Below are 21,654 nucleotides of genomic sequence, written 5' to 3'. Positions count from 1 at the left end.
CCTACTGTTATCAAACATTATAGCATGTTTCCAAAGTCACTTAGGCTTACACTTTAGAGAAGTACAAGTATCACTTTTCAGAAAACAGCAAGGAAAAGATGCAGATTCAGTAATCCCCTTCACCCTGGGCCCTTTTCACCTACTTCCCCTAAGCTCTCCTCATCCCAGGATCCTTGTGTTCTCTAAAGTCCTTGTTGCATGTTATATTCTTCCTGCACCAAGAAAAGGAGAAAAAGGAAGAGGCAAGTTCCCAGGATGAAACTAAGGATATTTGTTATAAAGAAGATCCCAGTAGTAGGATTTGAATGGACCACTGAGTGGGGGCATATCTTGAATATAAAAAAGATGGGGGATGTCCTGCCCCTTATTATCACATGTTGGCACTCAACATGATGAAGTCACAGCTTCAGGAACAATGCTAAATTGTGAGAGCCTGGCAGAGACCTCAACCCCATCCCATGCTGTCCTAGATGTTAAATAAAAGAATGCTCGTGAATACCTGGAGGCTTCATAGCTGCCAGAGACTTAAAGATTCAGAGGCACAAGATCCAGCCCCTTTCACATCTGAGTCACCCACATCTGATCAGGGAGAGAGAAAGCTCAGAGCACAGTATTTTCTGAGTGATCTGTTTCTTCAGCTATTTTTTCCCTAAATCAATCAAAGGAAAGAAAAGTTTTCCTGAAGAGACATCTTATCCTTTTTTTTTGAAGGACTAAGGGTCCCTCTGGACATATTCAGCCCTGTCTAAAAGGTCTGCTCCAGAGGGAAATACATTTTCTCTATCTCACATGTGGGTAAATGGAGAGAACCCGGAACTTGTTTGATAATAAAACAATTTTCCCCTATAGCCTAAGTAGAGAACCATCTCCAGGACATTGACATTCCTTGCCTCTACATTGCTAGGAAGTGCCAGGCCCTGTCCTCTAAAAGGGCCTGGAGATTTCAGGTATTCAGTCACAGCTTCCCCTACAGTAAGAGAGCTTTGCTTCATGGAAACACTTTTTCAAAGAGCATTTTTACATCCTTTTATGGTTTGGATCTGTGATGACCCCTCAGTGCTCATATGGTAGAGGAAGTTTCAAGGTAGTATATTATTAAGAATGTGGCATGAATATTTCTGGCTACATGTAGTTAGGTTTACATTTAAAATCAGAAATAAAGTAGAGCAAAAAGATTAGAAAGACCTGCAGTTAGGCCAGAAAATCACCTGTAAAATTGAGGTTATGGAAGCTCTGAAGAAATTAGTACCATTAAAAGGACCCAAGCACTTTTGTACCCTTGTCCCTTGAAGGTATCTTGGGTATTAACAAGATCCCAACCATAGCAGGTTCAAGAGTGTACAGGTGAAAACTTGTTCAAAAGACTTTTCTTTGAGAAGAGAGCACTGTTACCACAGGGGCTACCTAAGAAGTTGTTTCCACAGGGTACAGTACACTGTGCTCCCCTTTCTAGGCACTCAGAGGCCACTACTGTGGCCTAAGTGAGCCACACTACAGCTCAAACTCCTGCAGAATTTGGCATCATCCATTTTGTGCTGGTTTTGCAGGCATGAAGAATACAAGGGTTACAGGGACATGGAGGTTTCTGCCAAGATTTCAGAAAAAATCCTTGGAGGACAGACAGTGTGTGACAGGGTTGGTATCCCTTGGACAGCCCATGAGATGGGAATGAATAAGGCTTTTACAGTGAAGTCAAAACTAAATTGGTCACCCCAGTAAGTTAGAGGTGCCAAGAATGTGGAAAGTCTGCTGAGGAGAGCTGCAAGAATTGAGCAGAGCCAGCCCAAAAGGGGTCATGTGGGCTTCAACTGGCAAGGTCATAGAGGCAGGAATGCCTAATCTCTAGGAGCTCATAGGTTACCACCATGTTCCCCAGATGCTAGACATGAAGCTACCATATTTAAAGTTTGCCCTCCTGGGTTTCAGTCTTTCTTTGATCCAATCCTTCCTTTATATTCCCTCCTTTCTCCCTTTTTGGACTAGGTATTTTTCCTGCCCCACCATTGTATATTGGACATATGTAAATTGTTATTTTTAAATTTTGCAGCTAACAACTGCCTTCAGTCTCAGAGGACACTTAGAAGTTGAACTTTAAAGAAATTCTAGGACTTCTAACACTATGGAGATTCTTGAAGATTGACTGAATGCATTGTGCATTGTGAGATGTTCATGAGATTTTGGGGATCAGGGACAAAATATGATGGTTTATATTTGAGGAGGCCTCCCCAAAGGCTCATGTATTGAAGTATTCATACCCAATGCAGCAATGCAGCCTTGTTCAGAGGTTGAGATTCGTGGAAGTGATTAAATCATGGGGACTCTAACCTCATCAGTGAATTAATCTTTTGATAGGTTCATAACTTGAATGAATTATTCAGTGTTGGTGGAAACGGTAGGTACTTGAACCTAGATGGACAGAATGGGTCCTTGAGATTGTGCTCTTAAGAACTATATATTCTCCCCAACCCCTTCTCTCAACTTTCTTCCCTTTTCTCTCCTTCTGGCAGCCATGAATTGAGCAGATATCCTCTGCCCTGTTTCTTCATCATGACCCAAAGCAATTGAACAACCAAGCCACACTGTAATCTCTGAATATGCGAGCCATAATGAATCTTTCCTTATTTAAGTTGTTTTTCTATAGTATTTTACCACAGTGATAAAAAGTTGACTAACAATGTTACTATTTCCCTGGGATGAAGCTGAAGCTGGATATGGTGGTGCATGCTAGTAATCCCAGAGGCTCAGGTGCCTGAGGCATGAGGATCACAAGTACAAAGCCAGCCTCAGGAAATTAGCAGGTCCCAAAGCCACTTAGTGAGACCCTGTCTCAATATAAAACACTTCAAAATGGCTTGAGATGTTGCTCTGTGTTTAAGTGTCCCTGAGTTTGACCCATAGTACCAAAAATAAATAAATAAATAAATAAATAAATAAATAAATAAAAAATAATCTAAGTAGAAAAAATGAAAAAAGAAAAACATTACTAAGGGACATTGCATAATAGTACAATGAAATACCATGCAACCCTGTAAGGAAGGAAATCTTGTACCAGCTACCACACAGATTAAACTTAAACATAGACTATACATTTAAAAATGTTTTTTATTTTTTTAAAGAGAGAGAGAGAGCAAGAATTTTAATATTTATTTTTTAGTTTTCGGTGGACACAACATCTTTGTATGTGGTGCTGAGGATCGAACCCTGGGCCGCACACATGCCAGGCAAGCATGCTACCGTTTGAGCCACGTCCCCCAGTCCTAAAAATGTTTTTTAAATAATAGACTTTATGTGTTTTTTGCACAAAGAACAAATGAATCACATTGTTATATACTAACATTAAACAAAAATAAAAAATAAAAACATAATAAAAATTGTATTTGCAATAACCAAAAAACACATATTTATGTATACATTCAAAGAGATATATCCAAGATTTGTATGTAGAAAGATTTAAAAGGTATATAATAAATTTAAAAAGACAAATGGAGAGACATTCTCCATTCATGGATTACAAAATAATTAGATTTATGTGAATTTCTATCTAAAGTATATTGAAAAGTTTTGTATATATAGAGAAGCTTTTTTAAAATTTATGCAAAAAGAAAATGAATGAGAATATCTAAAAATGAGGAGGAAATAATAAAATGGGAGGCATCAGTATATGCACTATCAAGACATTTATAGCTATGATAATGCAGACCATTTGGCTTAAGTGAAGGGACTGGCATGTGAGTGGATGGAACAGAACAGATAACATAGAAACAGACTTACATAGATAGTCAATTGAGTTTTTATAAAGGTGCAAAAGAACTTCTGTGGAGAAAAGCTAGCCTAGAGGTAGTGATGCAATTAGGCATCTATGAGCAAAGAAAGCAAATTAACTTTACCTGAGTTTCACTTCTTATAAAAAATTAACTGAAAATGCATCCTGGGTTTAAGTATAAAATGTAAAACCACAAAACTTTTAAAATATAATTTAAGAGAAAATCTTTGGGATCTAGGGATGGTCAGAGAGCTGTTTGATGACACCAAAAGCATGATCTATTATATAGGTAAAAATTGATAAATTAGACTTAATCATAATAAAAATCTGTTTCTTTAGAAAATTCCAGCCCCAGACTGAGAGAAAATATTTGCAAAAGAAATATCTGATAAAGTTATATCTAGAATATACATAAATTTCTCAAAACTCAACACTAAAAATATTCAATTTGAAAATTGGCAATACATATCAACAAAGAGTTCAATAGAGAGGATACATAAATGTCAAATAAGCATGTGAAAAATGTTAAAAAAAACTAACCATTAAAGAAACAATTTAAAACAATGATAAAATGTCACTAAATCTATTCACATAGATAAAATTTAAAGTACCAACTACTAAATGTAAGAGTGGATTCAAAAGATTAGATCTCTCCTGCATTGCTGGTGACAGTGAAAAGTTTCTTGTTTTAATACTGCATTATTATTTTACAACTTGTAAATTTTGGGTAGAATGGGATGAAGAGTATGTGAGTCACCTCTAGTTCTACAACTACCTAAAATATGTAATCATGTTAGAGTGGAATTATTTTTAAAAGCAGTATGCAACTATGTTTCTATAAGAAATGAATTGTAAATATAGTCACCAAAAATTGCAAAGGAAAGGGATGGAAATAATATAATGAGAAAACATTACTCATAATAAAATTGGTATAACTACATTCATATAAGAAAAAGTAGAACCCAATGCAAAGGCTATGACAATAATTAAAGAAGGACTTTTCATGATGATAAAATGTAAAGTTTGTGAAGAAAACAAAACCACCATAAATACTCGTGCAAATAATGGCAGAGCATCAAAATCCATGAAGCCTGGATGATACAAGCAAAGGGGGAAATAGACAGAGCTGCTATCTTAAGTGGGATGTTTTAATATTCCTGTCTCAATAATTGATCAAGCAAGTAGACAACACTTCAGGAGGTATGCCATATTGGGTAGAGGTTGAGTAGAGGTCATAAGAGAATGTGAAAGTGAACTAAGCAATTTATATGAGAATGAAGGGAAGAAGAGGAGGTATAGAAAGACATGCTGAAAAGGAGGACCCAGGAGCAGGCAGGCACCCTCTTAATCCCACAAAGACAAAAGAGTGTCAGAGAGAGGAGAGCTGAATTGTAAATGAGAAATGAATGTATAACTTTTTTTCAATCTCTGATCCCACCATGTCCCAGGGAAGTGTAATTTATTCCCATGTGAAATCAATAAAAGTTTTCTGAGATATGACTGAAGGAGAGGAAGACAGCCTTCATAAATTTAGAAATTCATCAAGAGAGTCATGGACAGGCTTCACTTATAACCTAGAAATGAAAGGGGAGGAAAGTTAAGCCTATAGGATCCAAACTCACATCCTTGTGATGTCCAACTCACCTTTGTCCATTCCCCAAAGTCTTTTAATCTTTCTAATCCTCTTCCTTTTTCTTCTTACAGTTAAGGACATATTGAATCCTTGCAGCCACAGCATGCTGGTGCTGTGACACTGGAAAACTAGTTCTCACTCAACAAAGGTCGTCTTTTCTTGGATCCACTGGGTAATGGAATTGACCCAAAACCTTGTGCCTGACTAATGCTAGCAACCCGGTGGAACCTGCCACTAAACCAAGCCCCTGAGGTAAAAAATTACTTTTCTATATGAATATGAGAATAGAAAGAAATCTGATATCAAAAGACCCCTATTTTATATAAGGAGTTAGTTAAGATTCAGCAGCTAATTGATGTTTTAACTTCAGAAAGTTTCCTTTTCCTATAGTCTCTAGGGCAGGGAAGACGTTAAACACAGTTTCTATTGGCTCCCAGAAGATGGCCATGTCAGAGGCTGGCACTATATAATCCCCTTCCTGTGGTAGGAGCCCCATCAAAAGCAGCTGGGAGGGCTCCCCAGATCATCTGGGGAAGCCGATGCTGTGACCAGAGGACACAAGGAACAAAAGGACCATGCAGGGACACTGCCCTCTCCAGGGACTTGCTTTTCTCCTCCTTACTGTCCTAGCGGATGCACAAGGTAAGCATAGCCCCATTTTTTAAGACCAGGGAGATGCTGGATTAGCTCCAAGATTCTGGGAAATGGTCCTTGGGATCCTAAAGACAATGCCTCTTTATTGATCATTTGGGTTTGACCCACTATGATCCTAGTGACAGGAAATGCTGATTTTTCTTCTGTGGGGTCTCAGTTATTCAAGAACAACAACAGGATGTTGCAAAGATATAAAGTTTGTTCACAGATCAACCAGAGACTGTATTTTGGATTTCCACAAAGACACCTAATAACTCACTTCCCAGGTTTCCCATAACAGTTAGAGGCTGAGAGATGACCTCAGGCTGGGCCTCTTATCTGTTCCTCCTGTACTCTATAGTATGCTTACCCACCCTATTGGTATTTCTGCCCTTTTAGCCAGTGAACTGGTGTATTTGTGTGTATGAACGAGAGAGAGAGAGAGAGAGAGAGAGAGAGAGAGAGAGAGAGAGAGAGAGAGAGAGAGACAGAGATAGAAAAGGAAGGAGGGAGATAGAAGAGTCATAGAGAGTGATGTACCTGAAGAGAGAAGGGGGAGAGAGAAACAGGAAGAAAAATACAGGAGAAGAGAGAAGAGAAAGATGAAAGAAAAAGGAGGAAAGATTGAAAAATAAGAACAGGGATAGGTGAGGAGGGGGGTTACAGAGAGGTGGAGGGGTAGAGGGAGAGAGGGAGAAAAGTAATGGGTGAAGGAACTTTGAAAGTAAAAGTGTGAGCAGGAGCATGTCTGCCCTCTGGAAGTCAGCTGTTTAGACAGAAATCCATAGAAATCACTCTGAGCCATGGTGCCGGATTTGATAGTGAGGACAGTTGTGGTTAAGATATATGTGTATGTGCACATGACAAGGACAGATGTAAACCTTGGTGCCTATAAAGAACCCCACACACACACATGAATGCAATTATACCACAGATAACCCTGCACCTGCACTCTAAGCCTGACATGAAATTCTTTTTCTTCCTCACAAACCCACAGCTCAGGCGTTTTCTGCCTTGCTATAGTGTTTCCCCCACCCAGGGTACTTGGCAGAACTTTGTCTTTCTGCACGTGTTTTTCGCTTCCTATCACTTGGATTGATCCAATTCTGATCCAATTGTATAGACAAAAAAATTTTAACAGACATATAAAAACAAAAATGTACACATAATTATGGGATATCAGGTAATTTATTCTGCATATATATTATGCAATGTTTAAATCAGGTTAAACCTATCTATCTCCTCAAATATTTTTAATTTCTTTGTGGTGAAACCTTTCAAATTCCATACTTGGAGCTTTTGAAATATGCAGCACATAAACATTATCTATAGTCATCCTGCTGTTCAAGAGCACAACAGAACTTCTTTCTCCTATCTAGCTACATAACCTGGAGCCCCTCATCAGCCTTTCCCCTTCATCTCCTCTCCCCATAGGCCTCCAGTCTCTCCAGCTGCTTCTAACCTACCTTTCATTTCAGTGAGATGGACATTTTTATAGTGCTCATCTCAGAGAGCTCACCTGGCACTTATCCTTCTGTACTCTGCCTGTTTCACTAAACCGTGATATCTACTTGCATCCATGGTTTTGAAAATGGCAGAATTTCATGCTTTTTGGTGCTAAATAATATTTTGTTGTTTATATACATCACATTGTTCACATCCCCAAACTCATTAAGTTTTTTTTTTTTTTTTTTTTTTTGGTAATAGCCATTCTTACTGGACAGTAAGGCAATATGCCATTGTCATTTGGTTTGCTTTTCCTTGAAGATTAGTGATGGTGAGCATATTCTAATATACCTTGTGGGTATATGAAAATATGCTCTCTCTCTCTCTCTCTCTCTCTCTCTATATATATATATATATATATATATATATATATATATTTTTTTTTTTTTCCTTTTTGTAGTGCTGAGATGGAACCCAGGGCCTGTGCATGCAAGGCAAGCACTCTATCAACTGAGCTGTATCCCCAGGCCCTATTTCATATATTTTGAGAAGTATCTATTTCAATCTATAACCCATGTTTTATCAGGGTTTTTAAATATATCTTTTTAAAAAATATGTTCTGGACATAAACCTGTTTTCATATGTATAGTTTACAAATATTTTTTTCCCATTATGTAGATTGTCTCTTCACTCTATTGAGTGTCTCCTTTACTATTTGGAAGACTTTAGTTTTTTTGTAAATCTCATGTGTCTATTTTTTGTTTCCTGTTCTTTTGATGTCTTTTCCCAAAGTTTCCTGCCCATTCCTATATCCTGAAGAATTTCTCCTATGTGTAGTTGTTTCATAGCTTGCATTTAAGACTTTAATCCACTTTAAATGAGTTTTGTATCTGGTGAGAGTTAAAGATCATTTTTTTTTTCTTTTGAATGAGTCTAACCAGTATTCTCATCTGTATTTAATGAAAAGGTTTTCTTCCTCCAATGCATGTTCTTAGCACCTGTATCCCAAGTCAGTTGATTGTGGATATATGAATTTACTACTAGGCTATGTATTCTGTTCTCTTGTTCTGTGTTTCTGTTTTTATGCTAATAACCTGTTTTGTTTTGTTTTGTTTTGGTTACTGATTCTTAAGAGTAAATTTAGAAGTAAAGTAATGAGTCCTATTTGGGTGTTTAGGCTCAAAATGGCTTTGCCTATTCAAGGTTTTTTTCTTATTCTATGTACATTTTGAGATTGCTTTTCTTCAGATGTGTGAAGAATACCATTGGTATTTTGACAGGGATTGGCTTGAATCTGTAGATTTCTTTGGATAGAAATGTTGACTCCTGATCTATAAACATGGCATGACATTCCACTTGTGTTTTTGTGTATGTTTTCTTCAAAATCTTTCATTAATGTTTTATAGTTTTTATTATAGAAATTTCTCTTTCTCTAGTTATATTTATTCCTAAGTATTTTTCATAGCTATTATAAATGGAATTGATTTTTGATTATGTTTCAGATATTCCACTATTGTTAAACCACAGGACTATGAATTTTCTTTTCTTTCTTTTTTTATTGATTATTTAAAGCATTACATAGCTCATGATATATCATCTTTCATACATTTGACTCAAATTGTGTTTTGAAAATAAGATGTCAAATTGTTGTTTGCAGATCACAAGATCCTGATACAGAAAATCCCAGAGTCTCCATCAAACGACAACAACTGAAACTAGAAAATGAATTGACCAAATTTGTAGGATACACAATTGATGGAGACTCTGGGATTTTCTGTATCAGGATCTTGTGATCTGCAAACAACAATTTGACATCTTATTTTGCACTTTGGATTCCTTTGATGTTTTCTATTACCGGGTTGCTCCAGCTAGGATTTCTGTACCAAGTAGAACAAAAGTGACAGAAGTGGACATTATCATTTGTTTCAGATCTTAGGAAGAAAGATTTTGAGTTCTCCCATTCAGTAACATTATACCTGTTGGCATTATAAATAGCCTTTATTATGTTGAAGGATGTTTCTTCTATCCTAATTTATTCAGTTTTTTTATTGTAAAAGAATGATAAATTTTATTCCAGACCTTTTTTTGCATTTATTATTATATAATTTTAATATTATATTATTTTTATCCTTTATGTTTACCATTTTGAGTTTGTTAAACCACATTTGCATCCCCAGGATAAATCCCATTTGATCATACTACTAATCTTTTTAATATGCCATTAGATTTGCTAGTATTTTGTTGAGGATTTTGACATCTATAATTATGAAAGGTGTTGGGCCTATAGCTTTTCTCTTTTTGTGTGTGTCCTTGTCTAATGTTGATATGAGGGGATTCTGGCCTCTGAGAATGAGTTTGGAAGAATTACCTTGTCTATTTTTTGAAATGATTTTAACAGTATTGATATTAGTTCTTATTTAAACCTTTGTGGATTACTCAGTATTGAAGTCATATGCCCTTGAGACTTTTTGTAGTGGGATGGTTTTTATTAATAATTTAACTCTTTACTCACTATTGGGTATCTTCATGTATTCTATTTCTTCATGATTCAATATTGATAAGGTTTATGTGTTGAAGAATTTGTCCATTTCTTCTACATTATCAAATTTGTTCCCATATAGTATTTATAATAATTTCAAATGATCCTTTGTATTTCTTTGGTGTGAGTTGTAATGTCTACCTTTTAGTCTCTGATTTTATTTGAGGTTCTCTCTCTCTCTCTCTCTCTCTCTCTCTCTCTCTCTCTCTAATAGTCTGGTTGTCAATTTTTTGAGTATTTATAAAGAACCAGTTCCTAGTTGTGTTGATATTTTAGTCTCTACTTCATTTTTTTTCAGCTTTGGTCTTTGTTCTTCCTTTCTGCTAATATTGAATTAACTTCTTCTTGTCTTCTTTTACATCTTTTAAACACAATTAAAATATATGTAATATCTTTCTGTTTTTGTTTTATTTTTGATGTAGACATTGCTAAACATAATTTTCCCTCCTTGAGATACCTTGCTGCATCTCATCCACTTTGGTATGTCTATTTTGATTTGTTTTAAGAAAATATTGAAGTTCCTTTATGATAACTTCCTTGATCCATTGCTTGTTTGAAGTAAGTTATTTTATTTTCATGTATTTGTATAGTTTCCACCCATAAAATACCCCTATGTATTATTTATATTCTTTTGATGTATTGAAAAAAACTATATTTAGTTTTTTAATCCTGTTCTAAATTTCCTTTGAGTTCAGTAATTTTTTTGTTCTTGTATGTATTCTGCCATCTCTCATTATTTTAAATTCACTTAGTTTATTTTTCACCTCAAAGATTTCTGCTTGTTTTTTTAATTACTTCCATTTCTGTAAATTTCTGTTAGAATATTAAATTATTTCTCAGTTTTTGTTAAAAAAACTCATTGAGTTTCATTAAAATAGTTGTTTACATTTCATAGCAGGGTAAATCGATAGTATATGGTCACTTTCTTTTACTTATTTCAACCATTAGGTAAGGTCATTCTTCCTGGGAAGCTGGTCACTTGTATCTTGGTGATGTGTAACATCACCTGCATATTGAATGATCAGCATGTGGAACAGCATTGCAGCATTAGTGGCCAAAGACCTTCCCACTCCATTCCTCCAAAGACCTTCCCACCCCATTCCTCTGCCCTCTTCAGACGGAATAACATGAAGAGAAAAAACTGCCTTCTCAGGAAGTAAAAGGGAGATCGGCACCATCTATGGTTAAAAATCTGGGGCCATGTGTCTCTTCTCCATTCAGGGGCAATGCCCTGGGAACAAGTACCACCAGGATCTTACCAGTATTAGATTTTGCCTGTCTGGCACTAATATACAAGGCCAAATCCTGTGCTTAATTTGCTTCCTACACCCAGAAAATTGAGGTTGGCTCAACATTCTGCTGCTCAGTACTGATATAGTGTTGAGTTAAGGTAGTTAAGGTAGTTCTTTGACCACCAAAGTTAGCACTAAATTGGGTTCCATCTGAGTCTCACAGCTACAAGTAGCTGCATAATCTCAGGGGTGTATCTAGGGGCTCCCTATAACTTGTTCTGCTGTAGGCCAAAACATAGATCCATCCTATTGATGAGTAAACGTCTACCCTGAGCTCTGCTAGGTCTGGAGGCTCTGTGTGTGAGCTCTGGCCTGAGTAGAGGGACCCTTGGGTTTTTCCTGGTGCTATGTGTCACCATTGTGGGCCAGAACTGGACTTGGGATATGGCCAGGCACTGGAGTTCACCATGGAATGCTTAGTATTAAAGTCTAAGGTACAGCCTTTATTCCTTCTCCCTACCTATATGGGAAACATCTCTCTCCAGGCTGCATTACTTGATAAAAGGGCGAGATATCATGAGTAACTCTTTTCTTCCTGCCTTATCCAATGCATCTTTTTTACTATTATAATGCAACCAAGTAATATGTTTTCTTGCCTGGATTCCTTAACTCTTGTGAAAGTAGTTTGGAGAGTGAATATCTAATTCAATTGATGTGTCTATGGCAGATAATCACTGAAACACTGTTGGCAACATTTTGTTCCACCACTTTGGTTGTGATTTTGTTTTTTTATTTGTTCTTGTACCAGTTTGGGAAAATAATATCTTCCTAGAAATTTATTAGTTTTATATAAGTTGTCACATAAATTAGCATGAACTGGATTAAAGCATTTTCTTATCAAGGATAATGGGTGATTATTTAAAATGGAGTGATGCCATCTCCTACATTCATTATACTGGTAATTTGTGACTTCTCTATTGTTTCCTTGATCAATTCAACTAGGTATTTTTCAATTTCATTGCTATTTTTGAATAACAACAGAACTGCAACAGCAGGCATGATGATGTAGGAGTCCCATGCTCAAGTACCATCATTGTATTGTCCAGTGTCTGGGAGAATGAAAAGTTCTAGATTAGAAGGTTTCTGATTTCTGGGGAAATAGGAGTTGGATGGGCAAGAAGGGACTCAGAGGTCTACCTCTAGACCAAGACTGCTCAGTTTCTGATTGCAATGAGCTTCAGTTACTTCCCTCTGGTGAGTCTCAACTACAGTTTTTCCTTCTCCAGTTGTCTGTCTTAAAAAAAGATAATTTATTTTAATAATACCTCAATTAAAATTAACTTTATATTCTTTATAATTTTGTTCTTATAAGTATCTTATAATCCAAAACATCTGAAAATCAACAGATATATCTCCTTAGAGACCATGAGCCTGTCAGAAGAAAGGACTAGAATTAGGTTGTACTTTTCTCAGTTGAAGTGTTTCCATATGTGTAGCCTGAGACACTGTTTTGCACTAGACCGATAGATGTATAGGCACAGAGGTATCAATAAACAAATCACAGAGGAATTTATGGGTTGCTACAAAGTCACAAGTCTCTTGCATTCAAGGAAAATAATACATACTCTTTGGTGAGAGGGATAAAAAACTACAGATTGAAAGCTCTGAGTTGTGGAATCTCCTTTTGTCTTTACTACAATCAATTCTCTTCATTTTTATTAACACAACATCTTCATAAACTCAAATTGGAAGAAACACTCGGCTGTGTGTTTGAAAGTCAAAGTTGGGTTTAATAAAATGTCATTAGGTATATATTTTGGTAAAAGATGATAGTTTCTACCTGTTGCATTCAGTCATAAAAGTGCATTTGGTGTTATTTGATAAGACTGGGAGGATGGAGACAAGTGGACTTTGGGAACATTAAAGAGGTTTTTAGTAATAGTGTTTGACAATGAGAGCTGGCTACGTATTTAAGGATTCTTTGAGCAGAGCTGAAGACCCAGTTGTAATTTGGAGAATTTTCTGTGTATATTTAAGTGAATTCTACATGGCTATTGTAGGAAAAGAGAAGAATGAGTTGGAAGAGTGACTCAAGTTTGAGGCACTAATCAGATCAAAATATTGAAAAAGGGGTTCCAGTGATAAGATTTCATTAAGAATCTTGCCTTAGGTCAAAGTGCACACATTATAGAAAGAAATGAAACAGAAACACATATGACTGAAATATTCATTTTGCCTTTGGTTAGATTGGCTCATATAAATCAGTAGTCCTCTGTAGGGGCAATATCTCTTTCTTTGTCCACCCAGGTCATTCATAAACTTTTCAAATGACTTGAAACTATTTGCTTCTCTTTCTTTCCACTAGAAATAAGGAACTTCAAAGCTAACATCATAGTTTTCTTGTGATTTATATTCTCAAGAACTACAAATATTCTTGCAACATAAAGAAATCTAAAAAGTTATTTGAATTTTGAATAAAACAACATGGGGAATTTTACTCAGCAATAAAAGAGAATAAAATCATGGCATTTGCAGGTAAATGGATGGCACTGGAGAAGATAATACGAAGTGAAGTTAGACAATCCAAAAAAAAAAAACCCATAAAAAACAAATGGCATATGTTTTCTCTGATAAGGTGGCTAATTCATAGTAGGATAGGGAAGGGGAACATGGGAGGAATACATGAACTCTAAATAGGGAGATAGGGCAGAGGGGTGGAAGGGAGAGGGAGGGAGGCAAGGGGTTAGCAAGGATGATGGAATGTGATAGACATTATTACACGTATGAAGTACACGTATGAAGACATGAATTGGGTCAATGTACTTTATATAAAATCAGAGACATGAAAAATTGTGATATATATATATAATTGTACTGCATTCCACTGTCATTTATTTTAAAAAATCAATTAAAAAACATGAGGTGAACTCTCACTATTGCTTTCAAATAGTCATCTTCAACATAAATAAAAAACCTTAGCAGAAAGTTTACATATACCTCTTTGAAGTCTCCTGTTCTCCCCCATTTTCATTATGTTCTAATCTGAGGCTCTTATGGCTATTTCTCAGCATCTAGAGACCATGCTTTTTGCCCCTTCTTTACCTTTATTGGAAGGTCATGCAGGCATCTCTGCTTTGAAAGGTAAAAAGCTAGATGGTCTTCAAGGAACATACTTTGATCTTTGTGGATCTGTAATTGACCAAATACCACATCTAATGGAGACATCCCCAGTATCTCAAGCAGCACAGTGCTCTGTCCCAAGAGAAAGTAGGAGCCTGGAGTGATGTATGAGAGACAGATAGATAGAGGTGAGGATATTGCCACAGGACCTGGGAGTTGGTTGAATGCAGATTGAGTCACAGCTACAGGCAGGATGAAGAAAGCAACCCTGGACACAGAGAAAGAAATATATGTACAATCTTGATGAAATGAGAACCATCCTTGTCATCCTAGCTTTTTGGTTTACCTGGATAAAATTGAGACCTAAAGCTCTAATCATGAGAAAGGTTAAGAGGAGACATTTTCTGTGGTCAATAAAGCCCTGAAAAGAGCAGAAATGTGGAGAATTGAGGATCTTTTGGTTCAAGCATAGGTACAAAGGAACAATTTTCTAGTTTGGACCCTGAGAGTCTCCTGTCACTCAGGTTGGTGTCTTTTTTGCAAGTGAGTTAATCATAAGATATGGAGAACACTTGTCTGAGAGGAAAGTAGAAAATAAGTGCCAGGAGATTGACATACAATATATACCTTACAATGAGCCAAAGGAGTGGGAGATGTGCAATCACGTGTCATGTGAAGCTGTCATTGGGAAGAATAAAACAAGGACAAGGACATGAGAGGATAGGTCAGGATGCCAACCATATTCTCCAAATTTATAACTTTGTACAAATCACTAACCCTACCCCATTCCCATCTCTTCCAAAATAAAAGAAAATGGTGCTTTACAATCCTCAATTTAATTTACAGGTTAATGATTTTTAATCTTAGCACTGATATAAGTCACTAACAGAAAATACTTAGGATATTGGATATGTAAGACACTAAAAGATGATTCTAGGAAACAAATGAAACTGAGAGTGGTTTTATGCTACAAAATCAAAGGGACAGTATTTTCTCTGCTTAGAAATAAAACAACCATGTACGGCCATACCACCCTGATTGCACTGGATCTCTTCTCATCTTGGAAACTAAGAAGGGTTGGGTCTGGTTAGTACTTGGATGGGAGAAATAAAACAACCTCCAAATCTGAATTGTACATCAACCACTTTCCTGTCATTCCAAGTGTAACCACCAAAGATGATTTTTGCTGTCTTCTGCCAAACACATATCTTCAGTCACTTATAGGCCCAATACCTCATGTCTCATAGGCCACTAAGAATTATATTTGGCATGGTCTGAGCCTGGGTTCTTTCTTTTTTGACTGACACACTGATGTGTCTCTTTTTCTTCTAATCAATGATTAAAAAAGAAAAAAAAATCTGAGTATAGTTCTCTACAGTCCAAGACATATTTTAAAATGTATGGTTTTCTTTACTTTTAAGTTTTGCGCTCTTTGTCCTATGATATTTCTGTAGAAGTGCATTCAATATATTAATTCTAAACACAGTGGCCATTGGTAAAATTGTTCCTCTTTAACTAGACTTTCCAAAAATGCAATGACTGCTATATTTTGGATCTTAAAATTGTCCCTAAAAGCCCATGGTAAATCTTAATCTCCAACATGGTTCGGTTGGGAGGTTACAGACACCTCAAGAGTTTGAGAATAGTGAGAATCACTCTTTTAGTTAGGTTTCCTTCATGCAAGACATAAAATTTTATTTTTTGAGTAAGTTTTTCAAAAATGCTCCTACCAAATCAATGCCCAATGAAAAGATTTTTGCTACATCCCAGAAATGAAGGATGTTAGTCAATATGGAAATATGGAGCCATTTTCATGACAGGCTGAAATTTTTAGGTTAGTAGGAAAGTAGTCAAATATGTCTTCTTTACAATACTTCTTTTGGATATTATTGGATATGTATGTGCATGTGTTTTGCACCTATGCATTATGAATGACTTCAATATGTGCTTATTTAACCAGTTAAAAATTTTATTTTAGAGCACAATAAAAAGCAGTGGTAAAATACTATTTTTTTTTAAAAAAACAATACTTAAATTTTCAACAATCTAAAAATATATATGTCCTAATGATTTAAGGTGTTAAATTTTAAATACTAACTTCTTAAAAATACAATTGTATTTTGTCTACATTTACATTCTGCTTCATTGCACTCTCATAATAACTTAATTCTTTTTAATATGTTTTAAATATCATGAATATTTTTACAGCAGCCTTCTATTTCACAAATTTCTTTCCTATATTCACATTTATTTTATAAACTTGAAAAATCCTATAGAAAGCATCAAATTTGTAACAATTTAGATGTTGAACTATATTATATCAAGTATTTGCATTCACAAAGAAAACAGTATAAAAATTATTTGTGTTTCCCACTTTAAAACCTTCAAAAATAATACAGATTCTTATTAAGGAAGTCACAGCCTAATCCAACATGATGGAGATTTGGGCCTACTTTTTCTTCAAATAGGCAGAGTGTCTCTAGTTTAATTCCCTAGGTCTTTGATCCACATTGAGTTGAGTTTTGTGCATAGTGAGAGATAAGGGTTTAATTTCATTTTGTTGCATGTGGATTTCCAGATTTCCCAGCACCATTTGTTGAAGAGACTATCATTTCTCCAATGTATGTTTTTGGTGTCTTTGTCTAATACAAGATAACTGTAGTTATGAGTTTGTCACTGTGTCTTCTATTCTGTACCATTGGTCTATCAGTCTATTGTGGTGCCAATACCCTGCTGTTTTTGCTACTTTTGCTCTGTAGTATAGTTAAAGGTCTGGTATAGTGAGGCCACCTACTTCATTCTTCCTGCTAAGGATTGCTTTAGCTATTCTGGCTCTCTTATTTTTCCAGATGAATTTAATGACTGCTTTTTCTATATCTATGAGGAATGTCATTGGCATTTTGATTGGAATTGCATTAAATCTGTATAGTGCTTTTGGTAGTGTGGTCATTGCGACAATATTAATTCTGCGTATCCAAGAACAAGGTTTGATCTTTTCATCTTCTAAGGTCTTCTTTAATTTCGTTCTTTAGTGTTCCATAGTTTTTGTTGCAGAGGTCTTTCCCCTCTTTCATGGAATAAAATTCCATTGTATATATATGCCACATTTTTTTATCCATTCATTTGTTGAAGGACATCTAGGTTGGCTCCACAGTTTAGCTATTGTGAATTTTGTTTCTATAAGTGTTGATGTGGCTGTGTCTTAGTAGTATGCTGTTTCTAAGTCCTTCAAGTATAGTCCAAGGAGAGGGATAGCTGAGTCAAGTGATGGTTCCATTCCCATATTTCCAAGGAATCTCCATACTGCTTCTTTAATGCATTTTTAAAGATAAATACATGTATTACTGACTTTCAATAATACTAATTTCTGAACATCTCAGGATCTCTGTTCACCACAATGACAGATGTTCAGTTGATGGTCTGAGTACATGTACTATATGAATTTTATTCTTCATTCTCTCCATCTATAGCTGGTCTGTGTGGAGTAGAAGAGTAAAGGTGAAATCTACATGAGAGATCTATCTTTTTATCTGAAATGCTTCCAATTTTTATTAATGGAATTTATACAAAAAATTCTTGCAAAGATTTGATAATTTAATAGAATTCAGTGCTTAAAACAAAGATACCCTCCTAACATTTCAGTCAGAGGACAGACACTATGCTCAGATACCCCAGTGGATTGTCTTAGATAGAGCTTGAATGTAATGTTATTCTACCTCAACTGAGACAATCTAACACTTGGATACTAGAAATGGGCAAAATACAGTTAATTAAAAAAAAAATAAAGTGGACTAGTGCCACTGCAGGCATGTTCGTGTTTTTATCTGAGCTGAAACTACAATCAGTCATGCAAACCTGGTGGTCCTCCCTGGTGGTACTCATTTTGAACTTCAATTTGAAAGTGACTGAGTGGAAACCAGAATTCACAGAGAAGAGGACCTGGCTGCCTCAATAGGCAGAGATTACAGACAGCCAGATTTCTGTTCTAGAGTCTGATCTTTAGTTTTCCTGTTACTGGATAACTGAATTTGTGGCTGATTTTATGATGTGCCTGCAGGTCTCATATTCTTTAAAACACGACCTTCTGGGGCTGGGGATGTGGCTCAAGTGGTAGCGCGCTCGCCTGGCATGCGTGCGGCCCGGGTTCGATCCTCAGCACCATATACCAACAAAGATGTTGTGTCCGCCGAGAACTAAAAAATAAATGTTAAAAAAAATTCTCTCTCTCTCTCTCTCTCCTCTCTCACTCTCTCTTAAAAAAAAAACACAACCTTCTAAAGATTAGTGATTTCAGTTTGAAATTTGTGTATCTGCATTTTGACTCTATAAGTAAGGTACACTATATTACTCCTCTATAATAATAAAATAAATTAAAATTACCATTGCAGTAACACTTCAGGAATCCACACTTCATGTTAATTCATCAGTTTCAGAGAGAAAAGGGGGGATTCCAATTTTAAAAAGGTAGATTAATGTTTTTGATGTTTGATTGTTTACTTAGGGGGAAAATTAATGAAATTAATGAACATGCTATTCTCTTGAGAAAGATTCCTTGCTGAATTTCTTCACTACAAAAATTACTATACTATTATAATTTCACATCTGTAACTAAATGCCTCCCCAAAGGTCTGAACAGATACACAAAATCACTTCCTGATTACCTTCAATAGATGCATAATGGATTCTGCAAACTCTGTTTATTAGAAACAAAATAATTCCAAAATAACACAAACAAAAAAATGCTCAACTCTCTGGATAACATCTGTTCATAGTTCAAATGCCATTTCAGTCTTCTTTAATGGGAAGGATGATGTAAAGAATCCTGATTATTTTTGTCACAATAACCAGGTTTCTATCTCACCTATTTAGTGGTCTCTTTTCTCATCTCTAAATTGAAAATAAATATCAAATGTCAGTTTGGACACATTGGAATTTTTCATTCATTAACAAATGTTATCTTAGTTGGAATTATCTGTAAATCTGTGAATTGGAATTTTCAGGGCATAAAATAGTAAAAAATTAATCCTAATCTTTTTCTATAATGGGTTCACATTCAGAGAATAGATACAGATCCTATACAAAGAAAAAGGAGATTACAGTATCAAATAAAGCCAGAAAACCACAGATGCCTTTATAATATAAAGAATAATATGTTCCTATAAAATAAAAATCCATTTTTACATGATCTATATCTATATCTATCTATTTATCTATCTATCTATCTATCTATATATATGTATATACATTTCTTGGAAACACACATATTCATGTATGTATAGGTATGCGCATGGGACAGTGTATACATTCATATCATGAAACAGCAATTTAGAAAGCACATTACAAATTCCTTCTCCAAAATTTATCTTCAGACACTTGCTCATAGAATTCATATTCTGGCACCACAAATTGAATCCACACCCCACACTACAACCCTGGAAAATGAAAAGATTTCACAGCATTACCTGTGAATTGTAGCTTCCTCCTTCTATTCAATGGTATTTGTTGTTTGTTTTTTCTCTCATAGGATTTGTGCATCTGGTTGGAGGACAGGGATCTTGCTCTGGGCGAGTGGAAGTGAATTCTGGAGGACAGTGGATTCCAGTATCTGATGGGAATTTCACATTAGCCACAGCCCAGGTCATCTGTGCAGAGCTAGGGTGTGGCAAGGCTGCATCTGTCCTGGGGAACCTGCCCTTTGGAGAAGACAGTGAACAGATCTGGGCTGAAGAATTTCAGTGTGAGGGGCAGGAGCCTGGCCTCTGGTTCTGCCCCAGAGTGCCCTGTCCTGCAGGCAACTGCCCCCACAAAGGAGCTGTGCAAGTTATCTGCTCAGGTGAGACTCACAATAGGACTCTAACCTCCCAACATACTCTATGGCCATAAGAAAAATGTGGAATATTGCTAAACCCTGTCTTCTACCAGGATATACAGATGTTCGGCTCATGAAAAATGGCAGCTCTCAGTGTGAGGGTCAAGTGGAGATGAAGACCTCTGGAGGCTGGAGAACACTCTGTGCCTCCCACTGGAATATGGCCAATGCCAATGTAGTTTGCCGTCAGCTGGGCTGTGGAGTCGCCATCTACACCCCAAAGGGAGCATACTTTGTGGAAGGAGGAGATGAGATCTGGAGAGACCGATTCCACTGCTCAGGGTCTGAGTCCTTCCTGTGGAACTGCCCTGTGACTGCCCTGGGTGTTCCTGCCTGTGCCCATGGAAACACAGCCTCTGTGGTCTGCTCAGGTAAGAGAGGTCAGGGCTGACTGGTACTTGAGTGACATGGCTCTAAGAGCAGACAGCATGGAGAGCTGACTTCAAAAATTAGGCATTTTGTGGTGAATTAGGATTCTTATTATCATTCATCTTTCAGCCCTTTCAAGAAATATTAAGAGGATTGGTTTTAAATAGGCATTATAATTTATTGAAATTAATGGATATCACTGTATAACAATGAATGACAGCTCTGTCATTTTCCTCACCCTGGACTATCAGGGAGTATCAGCAGCTCCCAGATGTCACCTGCACATCCCTCCAGTCACTGTGCCCTCCTCCCCTCCAAAGAAGACCAGTCTAACTTTTGCTGCCAAAGATTTTTTTTTCAGGTTTTGAGCTTTATGTAAAATCATGTACCATGTTCCTTGTTGTGTCTACTTTGAATCAACATAACATTTAGAATTCACTATGCTTTTATTTTTAGCTCAGCCTCATTTATTTTTATTGCTATAGAGTTTTCTCCTAAATAACCACAGGATCATATATTGATTCATTCAAATGATATGGAGATTTGAGTATTTGCACATGTTGAGTTCTGAAATAATGATCCTACATATTACCATGCAATATTGTTTGGTGCAAATATGGGTATATTCATATACATTTTTAATCCTTTCTTTGTATTTTTCCTCTCTTAATATTGTCTACATTTAGGGATCAATTTCTTCTTCTTGATGAAGCAGAGTGTATAAATGTTTCCCATACACAGAGTGTCCTAAAGTCCTTTTTTTTTTCTTTTGGTACTGGGGATTGACCTCAGAAGCACTGGATCATGGGGCCACATCCCCAGCCCTGTTTTGTATTTTATTTAGAGACAGGGTCTTACTGAGTTGTTTAGTGCCTCACCATTGCTGAGGCTGGCTTCGAACTTGCAGTCCTCCTGTCTCAACCTCCCAAACCACTGGGATTATAGGCGTGCACCAGTGCACTTGTCTCTAATGTTCTTTTAAATATAACTTTACTACCATAGATTATAAAAATGTTCTCCAATAGTGTCTTATGCATCTTTAGTTACTTT

General features: G+C 36.2%; 1 protein-coding gene across 1 annotated transcript in view; it reads left to right on the top strand.

Moving 5' to 3' along the window:
• The window catches only part of LOC308658154 (scavenger receptor cysteine-rich domain-containing protein DMBT1-like), a gene marked incomplete at both ends in the record, with an annotated part of 184,480 nt that overhangs the window by 79,582 nt on the left and 83,244 nt on the right, over window positions 1-21,654 (top strand). The window contains 2 exon segments of the mRNA XM_081310777.1: window positions 19,891-20,199; window positions 20,289-20,606. Of these exon segments, the coding sequence (XP_081166903.1) occupies window positions 19,891-20,199; window positions 20,289-20,606 (627 nt within the window).

The sequence above is a fragment of the Spermophilus citellus genome (assembly GCF_964194105.1).
Source record: "Spermophilus citellus genome assembly, chromosome: 10".
Taxonomy (NCBI): Eukaryota; Metazoa; Chordata; class Mammalia; order Rodentia; family Sciuridae; genus Spermophilus; species Spermophilus citellus.
The sequence above is the reverse complement of the archived record's forward strand: the minus strand, read 5'-3'. Positions and strand labels throughout refer to the sequence as shown.